Raw genomic sequence first — 23693 nt, forward strand, 5'->3', positions numbered from 1 at the left:
TACACATAAAGACTTTAAATATCGTTTAGATATTTTTGTGGGGGTATAAAATTAAATATTTGTGGTATGTTAAATGTTTTTTTCCCCACAAAATATGATATATATAATTTTTTATGTTTTTTTTTTTTTTAGCTTTTCTAGATTAATATATATATATATATATATATATATATATATATATATATATATATATATATATATATATATATATTAAATTATATATGAAATTTTTCATTTTATATGAAATATAACGAAAAAAAACAGTATTACAGTATTAAAGTTTATACATATATATAAAGAATCATGACATATTCAAATTAATAATTATTTATTATAACTAACATTAAATTAAATTGTGTTTACTACTTGCAATATTTTATAAAAAAAGTGTAATTTTATTTGAAATATTTCTATGTTTTTATACTTTTTTTTTTTTTTTTAACTGAAAAAAAGTAATAAAAAGTTCAAAATGTTTAAACAGCTATTTGGTTAATGATTAGTGTTATTTTTTCTGCCTGTGCAGTACATAGAGTGAACAATGCTGGTATAGAAAATAAAATAAAATAAAATAAAGTTATTTTAATACTTTATTTTATCGGAAACATTTATATGACTTTTTTAATTGAATAAAAATAATTTTAAAAATCATTATTTATTTAATTACAATTTTTTGTAAAAAATCTAAAAAATAATTGTTAAAAAAAAGAAAAATATAAGAAATATAAAATTAAAAAATATTTAAAACAGTTTATGAATATAATGTAGTAAAACCACAAAAAAATATTTGAAATCAAAAACAAAACTTGTTAAACATGTTAAACCTCATCTTGCACAAGTGCGTCAGTGTGTTTGAGGGACTCACTCGTTGAGCAGCGGCACAGACGTGCGTCTCTTGCTCTTCTGCACCATGTTGGCCTGGTTCCTCAGAGATATGCGGAGAGTTGAGGGTGCGAGACGACACGGCTCACCGTCCACCTGCACGGGCAGCGTCTTGAAGGTGGTGAGGATGACCTCTCTGCACTGATGCAGCCGCTCGCCGTGGCCACCCACCTGCAGCGCTGCCTGGTGGTAGAAGACGGGAAATATAAGTAAGCCATGAGCTGTGCATTTCATTCTCTGTCACACTAAAAGAGTTCAAACACTCACCAGTGAGGCCATGGTGAAGCCAATCACCTCGATGCAGCCGTCGTCGTGCCTCTGAGGCTCGAAATCTCGGTGGTCGCCCGTGTTGCCCCACGGCATGGTACCAGCACAGTACCTACAGACACACACACACACACAGTTAATAAGCTAAATAAAGACTGAAGACAAAAGCAGAATGAATTCTTCAGGTAAAAACCGGAATAAACTTAAAAACCCATTAGACAGTAAGGAAATCCGCTCAGGAAACACGCTACTGCATTACTACTGATATAATTATTTACTACTGATATGAACTTTTTGACATTATTTTAAAGATTCAAATAATGTCAAATTATTCAATTAAAAGCTTAATTTATTTTATTTTATATAGTTTGCATGACCCTATTCATTACTATCATATTTCAAAGAGTTAAATGAACTAAAAAAAAAAAAAATCTAATTCTTTTCAATTAAAAATTACAATTAAATTTTAATAATTAAAAAAAAAACTAATGGTTTTTAAATGTTTTTTTTTTCCAGTTTGCATGACGCTGTACATTTCAATCTTTAAATTAAGTTTAAAAAACAAACAAAAAAATTAATTATGTTTTAAAAAAAAAAGCAAATTAATAAAAACATTTTTTAAAGTTAGTTTTTATTCAGTTTGCATGACCCTGTTCATTACTACTATATTTCAAAGCTTTAAAATAAAAAAAAAAAATCTGTTCAATTTTCCAAAAAAACCCTAATATTTTGCATGACCCTATTCATCACTATTATATTAATAACTAAATACATAAATAAATAAATACCTATTTAATAAAATAATATATATTTTTTTAATGTTTTGTTTTTATCCAGTTTGCATGATGCTGTTCATTGCCATTATATTTCAATGTTTAAATAAAATAAAAAAAAACTAAAAGTTTGTTTTTATCCAGTTTGTATGACCCTATTCATCACTATTATATTTCAAAGGTTTACAAATAAATGTAAAAAAAAATCTATGTTCAATTTACAAAAATAAATAAATAATATTTTTTGCATGACCCTATTCATCACTATTATATTAATAAATAAATAAATAATATTTTAAAATGTTTTGCTTTTATCTAGTTTGCGTGACACTGTTCAATGTATTTATATTTTAATGTTTAAATAAAGAAAAGAAAAATTAAAAAAATAAAAACTATAAAAAAAAACTAATTAAAAAAAAACAATTTTTTTTTTGTAAATGTTTGTTTTTATCCAGCTTGCATGACCCTGTTTATTACTACTCTATTATTTCGAACGTTTAAAAATATTTTAAAATCTAATTCTGCTCAATTTAAGCATGACCTTATTTATTATATTAGGGATTAAATAAAGTAAAAATACAAAATAAAGTAAAAATACAGAAATCTTATCAATTATATATATATATAATAAATATATATATAATTATTATTATTTTTTTTAAATAAATGCTATAAAATAAAATGCCTTCAGTCTATGAGGTTTATAATGTTCTTTGCCGTTTCTAAGAAAATGCTGAATTTTTCCCTGTCCAACTCTATTATTTTGTGACATTTCGCCTCGTAGATAGTTTAAACTTTGGTTTGATCTTTCTGAAATCATATTTGAGTGACATGACGTAAGTCAGAAGTTTCTCTTACAGTCTTCATCTGTACTTCATTATAGCCACACTTATTATAATTGACCTTTTCAAGCTCAACATTTCAACACTGTTATGGGGAAAATATCACGGTAATCATTCGCACAGAACTTTTTCTTGGCACTAAGTACAAAACTAATGTGTTTGCTGAGGCCATTATTAGCTGTTTTGTACCGACCTTCAACCCAGACACTTTTATAATGTACCAGGCTTGATAGGAAAAACATGTTTTCAAAGAGAACAGTCATATCTTATTTAATATTTTATTTATTTTTCTTTAATTAAAAAAATATTTAGACATAATTAAAAAAAAAAAATCAAAACATTTAAAAATGTCATTTTTTATTAAAAAAAAAGATAAATAAATAAATAAATACATATATAATATATATATAAATATAAATATACATTTAGACATAATATTTAAAAAAAAAAATCTAAACATTTAAAATGTCAGAATATTAATACAAATATTTGATATTATATGCTACATATAAAATGTAATTTTAAAGCTATGTACCTGGTAAAAAACTTAAAATAAATAAATAAAATGAATTAATATTTTGACATTTTTAAAAAAAACAATCTATTTAAGATAAATATTTAATATAAAAAAATTATTAAATATTATATATATTTATTTAATACTTATTTGTTATTAATACCTAATATGTAAATATACAAAAAAATATATTACCAGAATTTCTGATTAGAAAAGACATAAATGGCACCTTTTCCTGAGGCACACACCTGGGAATATTCAAGAAGACAATGCACTGAAACTTCAGTTCCTGGATCTTGGGTGTGAGATCCGTTCCGTCACACTGCCAATATGCAGAAGAAAAATAATTACAGGGAAGAACATTAGGTGGACGACGAGCAGACAGGAACAGCTGGAGCGTGCGGGTCCTGTCAAACCACACACTTTTACGGGAGTCTTGTGCTGAAGTTTCATACTCACCACCACCCTGACGTGTTTGGACAGGTCCCTGGAGCTCCGCTGGAGGAAGTCGGAGAAAGCCGCCTGAGGGGACAAAACTGAGAGTCACACACACACTAAAACACACACTATCTCTGTCAGATTGATGGGAACTCTGCCTACCCCTGCATAGAACATCTTGTTACGGAAGCGACTGTTGAATTTCTCGGGATTGGCTTCTGTGAAGGAACACGACGACAAATGATTATGACTGATACGTAAAGACCTCAGCTAGCATGATGACATCATATTAACATCTCCCCGCCCACATTTATCATGATGTGAAGTACACACAATAAACAACTTATCCAATCAAAACATTTACATATAAAAGATAAAGGTATGGTGATATGTTCATGCATCCTCTTAGAAAACGCACACAAAATACCTATGAAAATGCCATTTTAAACACTGACTGAGACATTAATGCATTTAAAGTTTCACTGGATTTAAATAATAATTTAGCTATGCTCATTAACATATTTAATGCATCTACTTTGTTCAAGTAATGTAATTAAATGTATTAAAATTATTTAAAAAACGTGTATAGAATTAAAGTAATAAACAATGATAACATTCAAATTTAAATTAAATATTAGTTTAATAAATGGAATATTCAGGTTACATTATTGAATTCAAATTTTCATTCCACAGTTAGATATTTAAATTCGGGAAAACGTAACTATTTTACACTTTAATTTTAAATTCAAAAACAGCCTGTTTAGTTCTAAGGGTGGAAAAAGGTCAACATGTAAAATATTAATATAATTTTTAAACAAAAACATAAATCTTAAAGAAAAAAATAAAGACATATCTTTAAAAAAAAATTAAGATATATTTAAAATATTAACACATTAAGACTAAACATTAAGAAATAGATTATAAAAATATAATTGTAAAATGTTTAGAAGCAGCTTCTAAAATATATTAAGATTGTTTAAAAATATAATTATTAAATTATTACTTTTGAAATATTAAGACAGTTAAAATGGATTTATATGTGTTTTAAAAAAAATGTTAAGACATAAAAAATATTAAGTTTAAATATTAATTTTATAAATAATAAGACACTTTTAAATAATATTAAGATGTATTTTTAAAAATATTAAGACATATAAATATTTAGAAAAAATATTAAGATATATCTTTTAAAAAATATTTAAACTTTTTGGAATATTAAGACAATTTAAAAAAATGAAAATATATTTTTTTAAAAAGTTAAACCATTAAAAAATATTGATATATTTTTTAAAAATAATAAGACATTTTTAAAAAATATTCTGACACTTTTAAATAATATTAAGACTTGAAATATTAAGATAATTCAAAAATATTTATATTAACATTAAGAATTGTTTTTAAATATTCAAATGCATCTTATAAATAATATTAATATTGTGTTTTATGAAAAAAGGTTAAGACATATTAAAGAAAATATTATAAGATAATTTGAAATATTAAGAACATTAACAAATGCATCTTATAAATAAAATATTGTGTTTTATGAAAAAAGGTTAAGACATATTAAAGAAAATATTATAAGATAATTTGAAATATTAAGACGTACTGTTAAGTAAAATATTAATAACTTTTTTTATTAAAAACCTTGACTAATAGTAATAAAATAAAATGCCTCTAGGTAAGACAGAGCATCACAAACCTCTGGACTCGTGGAACTCCAGTGTGACGTGGGCGTCAAAGCCGAGGCTGAAGTAGTTATTGAACACGTTTAGAGGAAGCTGGGAACAGACACACAAATATATCAGCAGCGTATAAACACATATAGAACACAATCACTGTGTCAGCATGAATACAGCGATCACCTTCTGGGTTCCCTCCTCCGGCTGCACCGCCGATCGCTCCACCTGCAGATTCCAGCGGTCCAGCTGCACCACCGTCCCGTCCTCCACGTGACACAAGATCTTTGACACCGGCTCGTCTGTGTAACCCTGAGACGCGAAGAGATGATGAGTTGAGTCGAGAGGTCTTACACAACACAGCTACTGTATGCAAAGGGCTGTTTACTCCTGGCATAAACACAGTACTTGACGTGAATTGCAATGATTAGAGCATCAATTCAAATGTTCAGAGCAGACAGCGAGGATCATTACACCCGCTTCATTGCTAATAATACACTTTAGATTGAGGCATGGGAAACACGGGGAAAAAAAAACTGAGAGACACTCCAGATTTCAAGGCCAGTGTTTCTCCAGACACACAGTCAGAGAATAATGGAAAATAATGAGCGCCATTTAATAATGACATCCACTTAGACGGCCAACAGCACAATCACTGCCTCTCAACCAATCACAGCAAACCCATCAGAGCTGACTAATGCTTTTTATGTAAATTTGAATTCTGCAGCAAATGTTACATATTCAAATTCAGGAAAACATAACCATTGTACCATTTTAATATCAATTTATGTTTTTTTCAATATAATTTACTGCAGCAAAAACAGCCTGTTTAATTCGAAAAGTAGACAACTGTTAATAAGACAAAATATTACAATTTTGAAAAGTATTTAAAAAGAATTTTTAAAAAGAAAGAATTTAAAAAATTTACTTTTTAAATATTAAGTATAATAATAATTATTTTTAAAAAATTATTTAGACAAATCTTTTGAAAAAATGAAGACATACTTTTAAAAATATATATCCTAAATATCCTATAAATAAATTATATATTATATCCTTAAAATTTTAGACAGTTTTGATACTAAGACATTTAAATATTTATCCTAGTAAGATTTTTAATATATTTAGACATTTTTTAAAAGATTCAGACAATTAAAAAAATAATGCTTTTTTAATTTTTTTAGAAATATTAAGATATGTCTTTAGAAAAATTAAAACACTTTTAAAATAAAATAAAGACATTTTCATCAATCATAAGATATTTAAAACAAATTATTATTTTTTATTTAGATGCATCTTTTTTAGACATACTTTTTAAAAAATACAGACATTTTTATAGATATTAAGACATTACAAAATACTTGTAAAAAAAAATGTAAAAATATTATGTAAAAATAAAAAAACTTATTTAGACATACTTTCTAAAAAATAGTTAAGACATATTTAAAAAGTATTTAGACATCTTTCAAAATACAAGACTTTGTTTTTTCAAAAGATGTCTAAATAATTTTAAAAAATTCTTAATATTAAAAAAAGGTTTTAAAAAAATATATTTAAAGATATTTTTATAGATATTAAAACATTTTTTAACTTTTTAAAAATTAAACATTCTTTTAAATAACTGAAGACATACTTTTCAAAAAATGCAGTTTTGTAGATTAAGACATTTTTTAAAATATTTATCATATTAAGGTTTTATACATTTAGTCATATCTTTTAATTAAAAAGACACTTTAGAAAATATGAAGCTTTTAAAAATTAATAATAAAATTAATACAATTTTATTTAGACATGTCTTTATAAAAATTAAAACATTTTTAAAAAATAAATATTTTTGTAGATATCAAGATATTAATAAAAAAAATGTAGATATATTATTTAGACATTAAAAAAAATGTTTAGACATTTAAAAAAAATAACTGAAAAATTAATTTAAAAAATATTTAGACTTATCTTTTAAAACAACGTTTTTTAAAATATATACATTTTTGTAAATATTTAGACTTTTTTTTTTGCATTTTAAGAATAAACTAAAAAAATTATAAGTGCCTCACTTACTGCAACTTCTCAGCCAATCAGAACATTTATCATTTCATCTAAAGATGACTTAAGATGAGCTGACTCACCCCTCCCCAGTTCAGTGTCCTGGCAAGGTCATTTCCTGTACCAAGAGGAAGCACAGCTACAGGAGGTTGTGGGTTCATCTGTAGTTCATCTAAGGCGGAGAGAATCCAGCCCACCTAAACCACAAAAGAGAACAAACCGCTCAATCTCAGGATCAGAAATGGCAAAAGCGCTCGAGTTTCATCTCGCATGAGTCATACATCTAGAAATTACCCGCAAGAAAGCGTGACGATGCAAACCACAGAGCCACCATTAGCTAATTACAGTGTTTTGTCACCGCTTGTCCGTTGTCGTTCCACACATTTGTCAGCAGAGGGGGGTGCGTCCAAAATGTCTAAACTTCATGAGGGGTGGATGTACAGTATATGATCATCCCAACATGCATTGCATCTTACCGTTCCATCTCCTCCACAGGCAAGGATGCGAAGATTTGGCACTTTCCTGTATAATTCCAACCTGACGGATGGAGGGAAACAATAGTGATGTGTGTTACTGATGCATGTGTAATCAATTAGCATGCTAATTAACAGAATACTCCATTTTGCATAACAAATCCAAACATAAGAGCAATTTAAACCACAAAAAGAGACAGTATTTGGACACTTAAGGCATATTTAAAAAAAACTTAATAAATTAACAGTGGCACTTGATTTGTTATTTTCATTTTTTCCCTCTAATGCAATGAGATTCAGACATTAAGCATGGATTAAATGTTTTGGGGGCCACTGCATGTGCGTGTGTTGGTTTTCTGTTTTAATAGAGGGAGTTTAATCACAGCTCTGTCAGACAGCTCTGAAGAAAAGCCCTCCAGCCGCCCAGCTGTGTCTGCCCTCCCATCTTAATACTCTCTCTCTCTCTGTCAGCGGTAGAGCCCATCCGAGCGCCTGTGCTTTGCTGCCTCACGGCTCAATTACTGAGGCGAAGTGAGGCGGTGGGCAGCGGGGAGAGAAGCTTCTAGAACACTGAACTCCCTCACAGAACACAGCAGTGCTGAGATCCAACGACTACATAATTAATGTGGTCAGGACAAAGAAATGGTGGGTTAAAGCGCATTAAGGGAGGGAGAGATGATCTGAAATGTAATGAAAGAGCGCTGAAAGCGAGAGACTCACGCTTCTCTGGGCCCTCCCTGAGACAAATCAAACACCTGCCGAGGGTTCAGGATCCACATGAACATCTGCAGCAGCTTCGTCCCCTGAGAACCACAGACAGAACATCATCAAAATGACAGACAGTGACAGAAGGACAGTCAGAGAAAATGATGGATAGTATGATAGAACGACAGACAAATTAAAGGAGAATGATAAACAGCTAAACAGTGATAGAATGACAGAGGGATAATTAAAACAACAACAGGCAGAACAACAGACAGACAGACAGCGTGATAAATAGAATGACAGAGTGATACTTAGAACGACATACAGAACAACAGACAGTCGTAGAATGACAGACCAACAAAACAACAGACAGTGTAATAAACAGAACACAGACAGTTATATTATGACAGCTAGAAAGACAGACAGAGACCAACAGACAGACACAACGAAAAACGAACAGAATGACTGACAGCAGGACAGTCAGATTGAAGGAGAATGATAAACAGCTAAACAGAGTGATAGAATGACAGTGATAGAAAGACCGACAGACAGAACAATATACTGATAGAACTACATCGTGATAGAACGACAGACAGAGATCAACAGACAGTCACAGACAGAAGAGCAGACAGAATGACAGTCATAGAATGACACAGAGTAATAGACGACAGATAGTGTGCTAAATAGAATGACCGAGTGATGCTTTGAAACGGCAGACAGAACAACAGACATAGAATGACAGACAAACAAAACAGTAATAAAGAGAACAACAGATTATACGACAGTTAGAAAACAGACAGAATGACAGTGACAGAAGGTCAGTGAGAGAGAACGACAGATAGATAAACAGACAGAACGACACACAGAACAACAGACACACTGAAGAAGAATCATAAACAGCTAAACAGAGTGACAGAATGACAGTGATAGAAAAAAACGACAGACAGAACAATAGAATGACAGGTGATAAAATAAAATGATAGTTAGAACGACAGATAGTCACAGACAGAACAGCAGACAGACAGAATGACAGTCATAGAATGTCATACAGAGTGAAAGACAACAGACAGATAGTGTGATAAGTAGAATGGCAGAGTGATGCCTAGAATAACAGACAGAACAACAGACAGATACAACGAAAAACGGACAGAATGACAGTGACAGAGGGTCACTGAGCGAGAAAGATAGATAGAATGACACAGTATGACAGAACGACAGACAGATTGAAGGAGAATGATGAACCACTAAACAGAGTGATAGAATGACAGTGATAGAAAGAATGGCAGACAGAACAATAGGCAGAAAGACCGACAGCATGATAGAAAGACAATGAAAGTTAGAACGACAGACAGGTCAACAGTCACAGACGGAACAGGAGACAGACAGAATGACCGACAGACAGAATGACATACAGAGCGATAGATGACAGACAGATAGAGTGTGATAAATAGAATGACAGTGATATGTAGAACAACAGACAGAACAACAGACATACAACAAGTCATAGATAGAACGACAGACAACAAAACAAGAGTCATAAATAGAACAGACAGACACAACGAAAAAAGAATGACAGTGACAGAAGGTCATTGAGAGAGAAAGATAGTATGACAGAATGACAGACAGAACAACAGACAGATTGAAGGAGAATGATAAACAGCTGAACAGAATGACAGGACAGTGACAGAACGACAGAGAGTGACAGACAACAGACAGAATGACAGCATGATAAACAGAACGACAGTGATAGTTAGAACGACAGAACAACAGACAGTCACAGATAGAATGACAGACAGATAGAACGATAGTGTGATAAACAGAATGACATAGTGAGAGTTAGAATGACAGAGAACAACAAAGGAACGACAGACAGATAGAATGACATACAAAATGATAGATGACAGACAGAACGCCAGTGTAAGTAGAATGACAGTGATAGTTAGAACGACAGACAGAGAACAGACAGAATAGAACAGATTGACAGACTGTGATAAACAGAATGACAGACAGAGCAAAAGACAGGCATAGAATGACAGACAGACAGAATGACAGTGATAGAATGACTGAGTATTATAACGACAGACAAACAAAACAACAGACAGAGCAACAGACAGATAGAATGTCAGACAGGGTGATAGTGACAGAATGACAGACAGGTAGAACGTCAGTCAGAGTGACAGAACGACAGACAAAAATAACTACAGAGTCATAGAACAACAGATAGAATGACAGTCATAGAACGACAGGGATAGCGACAGACAGAGTGACAGACAGAACAACAGACAGATAGAATGTCAGACAGGGTGACAGACAGATAGTGACAGTGACAGATAGAACGACAGACAGGTAAAATGTCAGACAGAGTGATAGAATGACAGACAGAGAGCTAGAACGACAGAGCGACAGACAGAAAGAATGTCATAAATACAAAATGACAGTAATAGAACGACTGAGAGATACAACAACAGACAAATAGAACAGACAGAAAGAACAACACAGTGGTTGACAGAACAACCAACAGATAGAAAGAATGAGAGACAAAACAACAGACAGATAAAACATTAGACAGAATGACAGACAGAGTGACAAAACGACAGAACATCACAGTGGTAGATAGACTGACACATGTTAGATACAATAGCAGACAGACATAAAGTTAGACAGAACAACAGAGAGACAGATAGGTAGATGGACGGATAGATACACAGACAGAACAATGGATGGATGGTAGACAGAACCACAGAGAGACAGGGAAAAAGATAGAACGCCAGACAGGCCAACTGACCGATAGATACACAGATTGCGTTTAACTCTCTTCCCACACAATAAAATAAACGAACATGAAATATTGATTTCATCTGAAATTGTTTATATAATGTATCCATTTATGTTTTAATTAAATATTTATGCCAAGTAGTCACATATTAAGCAGATTAATGTACAGTCGTTCGGTCATTATGGCTCTTTGATGGTTTATTGTTTTATAATGACTGTACATTATTCCTCCATTAGTCTCTTTATACAGAACATCACCTGGTTTCCGCCACTCTTGGGGTTGACGAAAACCAGCACTGGTTTCATCAGCGGTGAGGGCAGTGGCTTCAGCATGAACGGACGCCATTTCGATTCCTGCAGAAGTCATTATACTTCATTATACTTCAATAAACGCACATTTGCACACTAATACACACATACACACCACTGCAGTAAGCTGTGGGGACAGATGATCACTGAGCAGGAGTTAAGGGAAGAAAGCCCTCAGAAAACACTGTGGCATCATTTAAAAGGAGGGACAGGAATCAGATCTACTCACATCCGTCCCCTTTTTGCTGGCTCTTCGTTTGAACGACGTCCGTTTTTTCCGTCGAGTGGAGTTTTTAAATGAGCTCTGGGACACAGGAGAGAGACGCCGACTAAGCCAAAACATACCAAAACTAACTCCAGCAGGACCAAGTTCAATTAAAGTTTGACCATTACTGATAGAAGTGTTCATTTTTTAATGAAAGGAATAGTTCACCCAAAAAGGAAAACCTTTTCATCATTTAATCAGCCTTATGTTGCTCCGAACCAGGTGATGAAGAAAACTGATGCAAATAATGTTCTTTTTTACCTACTAAAGCAAATGCTGACAGCTGTCCAATTCCAAAAAAGGCAAAAAAGTACCATAAAAACATGAGAAAAAGACCAAAATGAACTAACTGACAATGTAAGGAAAACAGCAGTGTGAACATACTGCAAAAATATTTTATTTTGCAGAATAAAAAGTCATATGGGTTCAGAATGACATGAAGATGAGAAAATAATTACAAGATTTCCCTTGGTTGAACTATTCCGAACACACTTTGAATACAAGCAAGCAACTTCCCTTTGAGTAACTCCTGAATTGAAAGCAGCAGTAACGTGCCACATCTCAAAAACCTGTCCCATCGATGCATAATAAACCAATCATAGCTGAGCGTGTCATCAGAGAGGGTGTGGTCTAAATATCTGCTATGATTGTTGATATGATGGGTCAGTTTTTGAATTCAATTCCGGCATTCAAGGCAACAGATAAACTGTGATGTTAAGTGTACATTGCACATTATTTTAACACAGTATTTTTGTCTTGTTTCTCTATTGAAGCAATTCTGACAGTTTCTCAGAACTGCACCTTTTTCCAACTCATCAAATGTTTATTTTTTTCAAGATTGCGAAATAAAAATTGATGACTTTTAAATTTAAATGTAAAGTTTAAAATACATTTTTTGTTCTAATTCTAAGATTACATCTCGCTATTTTAAGTTTATATCAAGCAATTCTGACTTTTCTCAGAATTCTAAATGTATATCATTCAATTCTATTTTTTTTATGCAATAGATTGCAATAGGTGATTGCAACTTTTTATCTCACAATTCTGACTTTTTATCTCTTGCATTATGAATTTATATTGTGACATTCTGATTTTTTCTTGCAATTCAGAGAAAAGTCTGAATTGTGACATAAAATCTAAATTATGAAAAACAATGTTTGTAGTGAACTTAATTTTTATGATTATATTATTATAATATATATTTTTTTAAAAATGGCAAAATAAAAATTGATGACTTTTAAATTTAAATTTAAAATTTAAAATACATTTTTTGTTGTAATTCCAATATCACATCTCACAATTCTGACTTTTCTCAGAATTCCAAATTTATATCATTCAATTCTATTTTTTTACACAATAGAAAAAAAAATTAAAAATATGATTGCAACCTTTTATCTCACAATGCTGACTTTTTATCTCCTGCAATTTTAAGTTTAAATCTTGCAATTATGAATTTATATTTTGCCATTCACATTTTTTCTTGCAATTCAGAGAAAAATTGTGAATTGTGACATATAAAATTAGAATTATGAAAAAAAATGTTGCAATGAACTTTATTTTTATTATATTATTATTATATTATATTATTATAATATATTATTTTATGAATTTACCCTAATATAATATATTATTTTATTAATTTAATTTACCCTACTGGCAGAATTTTATCTTGTTTTAAGCATAAGTTTACTTAATTTTACTTACTTAATTTAGATATATACATACATACACACACACATGCATGCATATATATATACACACACACACACACACACATGTATGTGTGAAAACATGACAAAAATACTGAGTTAAAAATCATTTTCGCAGTGTATGATACAATGGAAGAAGCTCCATATAAAATATGTAGACGACTTTTATGAAACACAGTTGCTAATATCAAATCTTGCAGCATCAAAGCGTATTTAAGCTGAAGCTGATCAGCATAACTGAGATCATACAGCGCAGCTTCAAAACACATCTGGTGTCACTTTGCATTAGCATCTCCTGCAGGACATCACATAAACCTCAGGCTCAGGTCTCCTCATAAGCGCTGCTAAAAACTGTGGAAAAGTTTCACCGTCTGAGTTGAGCGTACCTGCGGTTTCCTGACTTTGATGATCCAGGACGGGGGTACGATGACCCCGGCGTGAGCTCCGAGCGAACAGGGCTCCTCGATCTGATGTAGCATGAAGCACGTGACCTTGTTGTGGAACTGAAGGACAGAGAGATAAACAGAGAAAGAGATGAAACAAGCATGCATTACATAAACCAGCAAGTTAAACAGAAACTCCTACTCACTGCCTGCTTGCACCAGGAGCAGCTGATGGCCACGATCTCCTTGCTGTGGAAGAACTTCTGTGGGAAACTCTATAATGAAAGTAAAACACCACATAAACATGCTAGACTTTTGCATGCGAGTTCTTTAATAAACCTTGAAGACATGACGTACTTTTCCGCACTGACGACACTTCCCCTCTTGTCGCCGGCGATGGACCCAGTGATGTCTTAAAATGTTCTGCTATCGCAAACAGACATAACAGGTCACATGTAAATGTGTCAAAAAGGGTTCATTCTGCCATAGCACATGGATTGTAATGAGTATATGATAAATTTCAGTGTGAAGCATGATTTACAGTCGTGTGGCGATGAGGTGGACTCACATCTCTAAGGCATCGAGAGCCACCCTCTCTGAAGGTGGGTTTGCAGCGGAAGTTGATCTGTGAGAAGAGAATGAAGGAGAATTATTCATATATATTTATATTTATTTATGAAGAGTTTATTTGCAAAAATAGATAACTAATTTTTTTTAAAGTTATTATTATATTATTAATTAAAGCAACTGATATTACTTGGAATGCAGAATAAAAAATACATTATTTTTGAACATTTTTTACATTTATTATCACATTTTTAAATGATCACCATTTTAAAATTAAAAACATAATAATTTCTTATATATCCAATTGCATAAACTCCAAAAACAGACAACATAGTTAGTTAAACATTCACAAAATTTTCAGCAAGACAATATATATTGTGATATATCCTGTTACCCTTGATATTTTTTCCCCTATCTATTTATGCAACTGCACTGACAAATATATTTCAAACACTGCAACAGCAGGGACCCACAACTTCTGATCCTAAAAACCATAACTGCAATACCTAGATTATACTCTCTCATCCCATTTCATCATCCTCCTGATGTCTGTTTGAACAGATGAACGTCAGCGTTCATCTGTGGAGGGCGTACCGATGATGCATGAGAACTAAAAAGATATTTCTGCCTCGGCTCACCTTGTCCAGCTCCTCGATGCACGCCGTGTGGACCACGATCTTACAGGCAGCACACTTCCTCCGGGGAGCCGACTTCTTAAAGAGAACCGAACAGCAGAAAACACACGGCAATTTGTCACAGAGCAAAAGCACACATCAACGAGACATCTTAAAATTCAATTGTAAGAGGAATATGCTCTCATCTTCAGCTGTAAAAAGCTTCCTCTGAGGCAAGGAAGGATTTTGCCAACTGCTTGAAGTGGCAATAATAGAGTTGCCACGGCTCTTGAAAACATCAGAGTGTGGCGCCGCGCTTTAACAAAAGCCTAACAAAATCCTTTTACCTGCTGTACATTCTCAGACTAATAGCTGCCTCTTCCTTTCAATACACACCAGCCTCATATTATCTCATGAAAGAAAATGTCAGTGCTAAAACGCTCTAATGACACTCTCTCCTCTGCCTTCAACTCGCCCTGCAAATACAGCAACCGTCTGACTTCTCTCGCCCGTTTTAACCTGTTTAACCACGTTATACTCACTGCAATCTTGACCACGCACGTCTCCTCGCCCAGATAGCAAAGATCGCCGGAGCAGTTCGTCTCCAGCCACAAGTGGTCACCGTTCACTGCATTCTCCTGTGCATAAAGAGATCAAATTAAAAGTTTTGTGGCTTTTAGGTCATGTTTGTGTCTTATCTCTCTGGAAGTGCTGTCTAGAGGTCACATACATCTCATTTCAGAAAAGCAACCACTATAAATATAAGCAAATCAAAATAATTGATCAAATGTTTTTTCAAATAAAAAAAAAAAAAACCCTTATCTACTAATTAGCAAGTAGCAAAATATGGCTATTACGACAACCTCTGTGTATACAGTAATACATATAGCTATGTAACTTTCATACTTTGGACTGTAATGGTTACTTTACTGAGTATCAAACATGTACGCAGCTGACAACTTGAGGGCACAACCTTCAAAATGAGACAGCCCATGTCTTTCAGCTTTGAAATTAACGTCTGTATGCTGATACACTTGTATATGTTCACATAATTAGCTATTACACATTTAATATCAGTGTTGCCAAGTCCACAGTTTTTCATGTCCGTGAATTGAAGCAACCCCAGGCAACTTGGCAACCCTGTTTAAAATTTTACTCTTTTAGGAAAGCAAAGTTTAAAAATATTGATCAAATGCTCTCTAGAATAAAAAAAAAACCTTACATTAACTAATTAGCATGTAGCAATATAAGGCTATTATGACAACCTTCACGCATGCAGTTGTTCATAATGAGGCCTTTTACTTTGGATTGTAATGGTTACTTTTGTAACCACTGTCAATAACATATGCGACCAACAAATGCAATTATTAGGGCACAGTCTTTTTAAATCAGACACAGGCCATGTCTGTTAGCTTTGAAGCTCAATTCTGCATGCTAATCCATTCTTAAAAGTTCACAAAATGAGCATATACGCATGTCAAATGTAAAAAAACTTCAAAATGAGACACAGTCCATAGGGTTGCCAGGTTTTCAGAACAATACCTGCCCAATTGCTACTCAAAACGAACCCAAAAGTAGCCCAATTGGGTAAAATACATGTTTTTTGGCGGGGTTCCCCGGTACAGTTTGCATTCCAGGGGCTAAATATAACGTTATTGGGGTTGCTTTAACCCACGGACATGGAAAAAAAAAAAAAAAAAAAAATGCAGCAACAGTGTTACAGTAGCCCAATTCTGCGACTTGGCAACACTGACAGTCCATGTCTGTTAGCTTTAAGGCTAACATCTGCATGCTGGTGCACTCTTAAATTCTCAGAAAATTAGCAAACATGCATTTAACATGGAAAATTTTACTCTGTCAGGAAAACAAAACAAAAATACTTGTTACATTTATACAAAAATACCCTTATACTAACCAATTAACATCATGGTGTATGGTTTTAATGACAACTTCAACACATTTAGTTATACATATAGCTATAATATAGCTAAATTAAGCTTCTTTCACAATTTAATATACTTTGCACTATTATTAAACTAAACTAAATCAAAACTAACCTGAATTGAGTTAACTAATGACACCACTATTTTCTGTAGAAATGCTATATACATTTTCAACCAGAAATTGCTAGTAAATTTTACAATTCCTTACAAAGAAACAGCAAGCAGCACATTCAATTAAACATGAAATTTTTAAGTAGGAAGATAAAACATACTCTGATAACTTCAAAAAATATTTTTTACGCTGTAGGTATGAGTTTGCTTCATATCTAATTAACTTTGCAACACTCTGTTATTGAACTAAATTTAACTCAACAGAACTAAATAATGACATTATTGCAACTGTATTAATTTCATTATTGAATAACTGTACACTATTAATACTTCTTGTTTTTTTACTGTGAAGCCACTTTGAAACAATCTACATAGTATAAAGCTAGACTTATGCAAAGCATAGAAGCATTTAAGTACAAAAACATTCAGGTAACGCATATTCAAATCACACACACACACACACGCATGTATTTCATAAAGCAACAACGTCACTGTTATGTGAGGCTTCAATTAGCACCGACTCGCACACACACTTAGCAGCTTTAGGAAGGCGCATTAATGTTTGATGGCTGCGCTGGTCACGTCGGGAACTAGCGGGGAAGGAAAGGCCAGCAAAGACGCACAGGAAGCGCCCCGCTGGGCTCCGCCCCCTCAGCAGTCTCCATCTGTACACACAGCACCTGGATTAACGAGTCTCTCTTTTGCCATGCCAACGGTCTTTGCGGGACCTGCCCACGACTAACCGCGCCCACCCCGTCCGAATGTGCTGATATGTGCAAAACTAATGCACAACTCTTATCTTTAAGTCAAAATGTTATTAAATATTATAATATGATATAAATACTACTAAAACAACACTGGACAGTTGTTAGGTGTTTGCAAGGGTAATTTGTAAGGTTGTTAAGTGGACATTTCATTTTTTACTATGGGAGAGCTGATAAGACACACAGAAAGACAGATGAAGAACACTTACGCTCCAGTCCACAGTGCTGCGAAGCTCCTTGGCTGGTCCATTGCTCAGGGCAGGGAAGGGACTGTGCGCTGGACCCAAATGCTGAAGGCCCGACCGCGAGATGGCTTTCCTGCGGAGCAGAACAACCACAAATAGCTTTAGCCCAAGAGAAAATGCATTCAAGAGAAAATAATGAGACCTTGCTGGACTTAAGGTTTTGACATCTGGGCTAAAGCTCCTTGCTGTTGCACATAAAAGGACTAGTCATTGTGGAGCTAAAGCGGGGACACACTACAAACACACGCAACAGGAGATGGTCGTCTACCTTGTGCCAGTATCAAAATGATCCAGACCAATCTGTTAACCAGTCTGCTTGGCCAGGAAGTTCCCATAATTCCCTGCATGCAAAGAGAGCCTCTGCCTCATATGGTATGAAGACTGTTCTTAGACACAATGTGTGTGTGCTCGTGTCTCAGCAAGGGACTTGCATGAGTCAGTATCGTGTGTTTGCTTCCTCTGTCTGTCATTCTTCCATATTAGCCATCATCCCATGCCAGTATCAGAGACACTCTCAAACTTATATTAATGCCAGTATGGCCCTCACAAAAGACCCATACCGCCTGTACAAACACAAAGAGAGCAAATAAGTTTCAGGAGTTTTATGGGATACTGGGGCTAAAGCGCTTCTCAAGTTAAAAAGCTAAGTCTACTAATATGTCAAAGTGAACATGAATTCCATGTGAATTCCAAACTCCTTCCTCAAAAACTGCTGCCACCTGACCTTCCTCCAAAGAGTTCAGTATTTATCATAGTAAACACACACCGCCATATGGCCGTCCCTTTTGAAGCAAGGGTTGAAAGTGACCCAACGTTCGGTGTATAATTTTACACACACTCACGACACAAGCAACGGAGGCAGGGGGTGAAAAGAACAACGGACGAGGAAACGGTGGGCCGTACACCTGACACCCTGCTGAAAGTTTCAAATCCTCATCTAAAATTATCCCGTTCAGAAAGAACACAAGTGAGAGTCCAGTTACGAGCTCTTTTGTAAAGCGAGCCAGGGCCACGGGATCACGCACCTTTACCCTCCGAGCTAAAAATAGAGCCACTGGCGGATGACATGTGCGTTGGAAACATGCCACCGTGACGAAATGTGGTGAAGGCCAGGAACTCAACAACAAATATACATAAACAAATGTGTCATACATGCGTAGGCGAGAACAATCAAAACCAGGTTCTCTTAAACATCTCAATTTGGAGATGAAACAAGATTTGAGTTCTCAGATTTTTCTCCTGACAAAAGGGGTTCAGAGTAGATCTCAGCAACGTCGTTCTCCTTGGAGTAATTTGACATTTACGTAAAACATAAATGTGAGTTTCCTAAGCAATGTTTTGAATAAGATGACGCATACATCGGAAAAGGCCAGTCATGAAGGAAACATGCAACATGAGGGGCTGAGTAAGAAAGCTTTCATTAGAAAACATCCAGAATACTAAGTCATTAGTCTCTCATGTCTCAGTGAACATAGAGGACGTAGAGAGGTTGAGTCCTCCATGTCCTCTTTCCCATTTCAGCCAGGTAAATGAGTAACGCATTTCTGTTTAATATTATTCCGTGGCATTAAGCAAATCAATCAATGATGTCCACTGTTTAAAGACGCCATACATTAGGCCGCATAATCAGTCCTGGGTAAACACAGTGTCATTTCACAGACAGCAGAACATTTCACTAGAAAGTAATCAACTGAGTGCACACCGCGCAGGCAGAATGGAACACAATTTGAGATAAAGGATACGCCACACGCCGTCCAGAGCCGGTGGAAACAGACAGGAAGAGCAATCAGTGAGACTGCTATAATGGAATTAGTTCTACTAAAACCAGCTTTGACAGAGGTCTGGCTTCACTGAGAGATTGCAGAAGGATGATGTGCATGTGTGTGACATGTATCATCGGCCGGTGTTAATTTGCTGTGCGAGTTCCTGTTTATCCGAGTGAAGGGACGGACAGAGGGTTTACATGTGCGAGTGCCGGGGATGTGTGTTCAAACTAACGGCCGCTCCCTCCCACGACACCCTGCGGTAATATCATCCCTCCTGTGTAGTCATGGCAACAGTCCAACACACGCCACCGTTGGTGTATTTAAGTCTTAAATCTTGTTGTCAGCATCATAATCTCTGTCCCCGCTCCCATTGTCTCGGCCAATTAGGTTTTGTAGTTGCGTGTGGGATGAAAACTCCCTCCACGCTTAAAGTCAGGTGTCAACCCACATACACAGCTATGATATCATCTCTCCGCGCCACCCACTCTCGATCTGAGAAGTAAAAGAGTAGAGTTCTGCTGCTGAGGAGATATGCAGCACTCCACAAAACTGTCACTAACCTGTAGCCGAGAAGCCTGTTGTACCATGTCACTTTCCGCTTCCGCCCTTTCCCGCATAATCGGCTCTCCTCTACAGTCTTCTGGGCCCTGATCATCCTTCCATTTCTCCTTCTCAGCCTGTATCCTCCTTTCCTAACTTTCTGGGGGCTTCCTACCTCTTGTCCACCAGCATCTGAAGTTGGGCAAGCAGACGGCTCGCTTCCACCACTGCAAGGTAGGCTGACATCACTGTTACACATGGCTGCCTGCTACAGCCAGAGCACGCCTAACACACCCTCCCGTTGCCCATGCGGCGCTGAGATCATCAGGCCGTCAGATAGCTGAGACCTGATGGAGGATACCTGAGAACCCCGAGGCGTGTACGGGTGTCAGATCCTGTCCTGTCACCAGAGACAGACAAGAATCTCTCACAATCATCATTGCCATCATTACCCCCCCGAGATCCAAACCACAAGGTCAGTCCCACGTCTAGCACTTCGAGCTATTTTAAGCTCCATTATGTAACCCAAGTTGACCTTCTGCAAGACAATCTATGGGCAACCTGTTACAAAGGGACACTTTATCCAGGGATCTGTCAGAGTATTTCACTGACTCTCTGCTCTGCCCAGACTGATCGAGTCGCAATCTAGCGACTCTACAGGATGTGACTTATTTCGGTGACCTCACACTCTGATGATGCGAAGCTTTTGTGAGCAGCCTGATTATGTAAAATCTAATAGTCATGGATCTGCTGACGTATGCCAGCAAGTTCTTTCTTGAATTGACCTGTGATTAAGAAAGAGCAAAACAAGGCTGAAAGAGAATGTCAACCAAGTAATGAATGATCTGGACACAATCTGTTGCAGAAAAAGTCTGATCTTGTCACTCTCGCTTTTTTCTCTTTACTTCTGCTTCACTCAGTCCCTCTCCTTGTAGCTCTCTAACTGGGTCAGTGTGCTCGCTGTGATCCTTCCCGCCCGCGGGGCCCTGGCGAACGTGCACTTGAAGGACAGCTTCTCTGAGCCTCACCATTACCGACTTCCTCAAGGCTACTGGCGCTCCACAGCACAATCCTTCTTCCTCTTCTCATTTTCATCATAGTAGAAAGTCCTTGACATGGACTTTTTTTCTCATGCCTCCCTCTTACTCCAGAGATTAAGATCTAAGACTCAGCACTGGGGGAGTGGTGGGGGGGTGAAGAAACACGAGTGAGAGGAAGTTGTGCCAAAGGTAATAAGTGTAACAAAATCAACGTGTACGCAGAGCTCCCGCGAGACCCCAAGCCTGAGAGGAATCTCGGGCAGATCGGTGATTAGCATTAATTCAATCTTCGTGCTTTTATCTGAAGCCAGCAGCGTCCTGATAACAACGTGGCGAACAGAACAACACTACAGTATATCAAGAGGCAATTCCAGATAAGAACATCCCACAACATACGAAGAGCACTTCATTTTTAGCACACGTCCTGTTATCCGTTTATCGAATTGCAGCAAGCAGGTGTCTCACAAGTCCTCTTACGCATATGTGTCAGATTTGGGACAGAGGGATTCCTAATGTTTTCGTGGTGGGCTCAAACCTGCAACCCTCTGGTTACTGCACACAGGAGTCCCACCAAGTGGAAAACAGTATCCGGAAGGTTGCAAACTGAACCCAACAAGAAACAAATAATCACCATTGTGCTCTTGAGGACTTTGTCCTTGAAACAGGGGTCCAAGGACTTCTATTGTGACCCCAAAAGTTCCCTGAGAAACAAAGTGCTGGTTTCAGTATCATACCTCATGCAATTCAGGAAAGAATTAAACATTTTCTGACCCAGCTACTTTGAATGCTTTGGCTGTTTACCCTGTCCCGAGGCAAGGATGCAGTTTCCAAACTATTACGCTAATGTTTCCTGAATAAATGTGGTCAGAGTATTAGTCACCCAGTTTAAACGTGTTGGGGACGATTTCCCTCAGGTTCCCTTTTTGTATGTGTGTGTCTGTGATCTTGTTGTGACTATGTGTTCATGTGTGTGCCGGATGGAGACACGTTTCTCTCATTTGCCCCTGAGCTCTGTCACTACAGCCTGACACACACCCACTGACAATGGCAGGAAAACTACACACAAACACACACATACGCAAACTCAGCACATACATCACACTTGTGACCGGATCATGGGGAAGAAATGGAAGTAAGAGGTAGGTGGACATATCCCGTGGGCAGATCCAGCTATATATGGGTGTTTCTTCAACTATGGACACATTTGGACCAAGAGTGGGAAAAATAAACTCTTGTTAACACTTCTGAAACTCTCACTAGTTTATTTACTAACAAATGTCCAACAATGCACATGCATGCATCACATTTTAAATTATTTAGTGTCTGATAACCATGGTGGCTCTCTGACAATAACACTACAATCGGATGGCACTGGAATTTTCTTCACATAACATTTTCGCACATACAGAACAAACTTCACTGCTATTCTTCTCGGGATGTCGCCTTCGCTCTTGAAAACCCAGATAACATCTGCGGTGGAGCCGGTGATGGAAGAGCTCAACAAGCCTGATTCACTGACAGATAAATGATCATCGGATCTTTAGTGATTTGCTATTATTTCAGCTAAATTAACTCTGCGCCTTCTGATAACAGCGTAGGAAATGCACGACACAAATCCGGACTAACTGTTCACTGACAGCAGGTGTTTGTATGTGTAGCTGTCAAGCAGTTTGACCAATCGAAGAGTGTTTATGTAAGTGTGCACTAGTGCCACTCATGGAGGAGTAGCTTTCTAGCACTTAAAATCTTTAAATGCATTAGTCCGCTAATGCATTCATTGTGTAGTACCATATTCATTTACAGCGTTTCAATAAGTGCACTGAAATTCAACATGCATTTAGGGTATTGTGAATTTATAAGTGTGCAACAGAACTCCCATCCTGCTGGTATAGCGGTCAGACAGGAAGCCTGGGCTTTTCCCGCTTGAACTCCCCAAACAACAGCGCTCAGATATTTATATCCATCACCACCCAGCCTCACACTGCGACACACACTTTCCCTCCACAGTCCGCTAATGACTGTCATCCCTCACATGTTGTTCTGTCCGTC

The 23693-nt window shown here is 35.7% G+C and overlaps 1 protein-coding gene across 10 annotated transcripts in view; it reads right to left on the reverse strand.

Moving 5' to 3' along the window:
• Nucleotides 1-23693, reverse strand: part of dgki (diacylglycerol kinase, iota) — a 44993-nt gene that overhangs the window by 7456 nt on the left and 13844 nt on the right. For 2 of the 10 annotated variants that reach the window (XM_051107522.1, XM_051107517.1), the window contains exons 2-20: nt 18263-18371; nt 15778-15873; nt 15260-15334; nt 14623-14679; nt 14412-14477; nt 14261-14329; nt 14058-14174; nt 11927-12001; nt 11647-11742; nt 8629-8711; nt 7912-7972; nt 7519-7632; nt 5579-5704; nt 5416-5494; nt 3879-3934; nt 3738-3800; nt 3527-3600; nt 1147-1258; nt 863-1062 (exon numbers count right to left, since the gene is read on the reverse strand). In XM_051107522.1, the coding sequence (XP_050963479.1) occupies nt 863-1062; nt 1147-1258; nt 3527-3600; nt 3738-3800; nt 3879-3934; nt 5416-5494; nt 5579-5704; nt 7519-7632; nt 7912-7972; nt 8629-8711; nt 11647-11742; nt 11927-12001; nt 14058-14174; nt 14261-14329; nt 14412-14477; nt 14623-14679; nt 15260-15334; nt 15778-15873; nt 18263-18371 (1728 nt within the window). Of the gene's footprint in view, nt 1-862; nt 1063-1146; nt 1259-3526; nt 3601-3737; nt 3801-3878; nt 3935-5415; nt 5495-5578; nt 5705-7518; nt 7633-7911; nt 7973-8628; nt 8712-11646; nt 11743-11926; nt 12002-14057; nt 14175-14260; nt 14330-14411; nt 14481-14595; nt 14680-15259; nt 15335-15777; nt 15874-18262; nt 18372-23693 lie in introns of all 10 variants that reach the window. The other 8 variants (XM_051107515.1, XM_051107521.1, XM_051107512.1 and 5 more) reach the window with 6 other exon arrangements.

This window comes from Labeo rohita, chromosome 4 (genome assembly GCF_022985175.1).
Source record: "Labeo rohita strain BAU-BD-2019 chromosome 4, IGBB_LRoh.1.0, whole genome shotgun sequence".
NCBI classification, from domain to species: domain Eukaryota; kingdom Metazoa; phylum Chordata; class Actinopteri; order Cypriniformes; family Cyprinidae; genus Labeo; species Labeo rohita.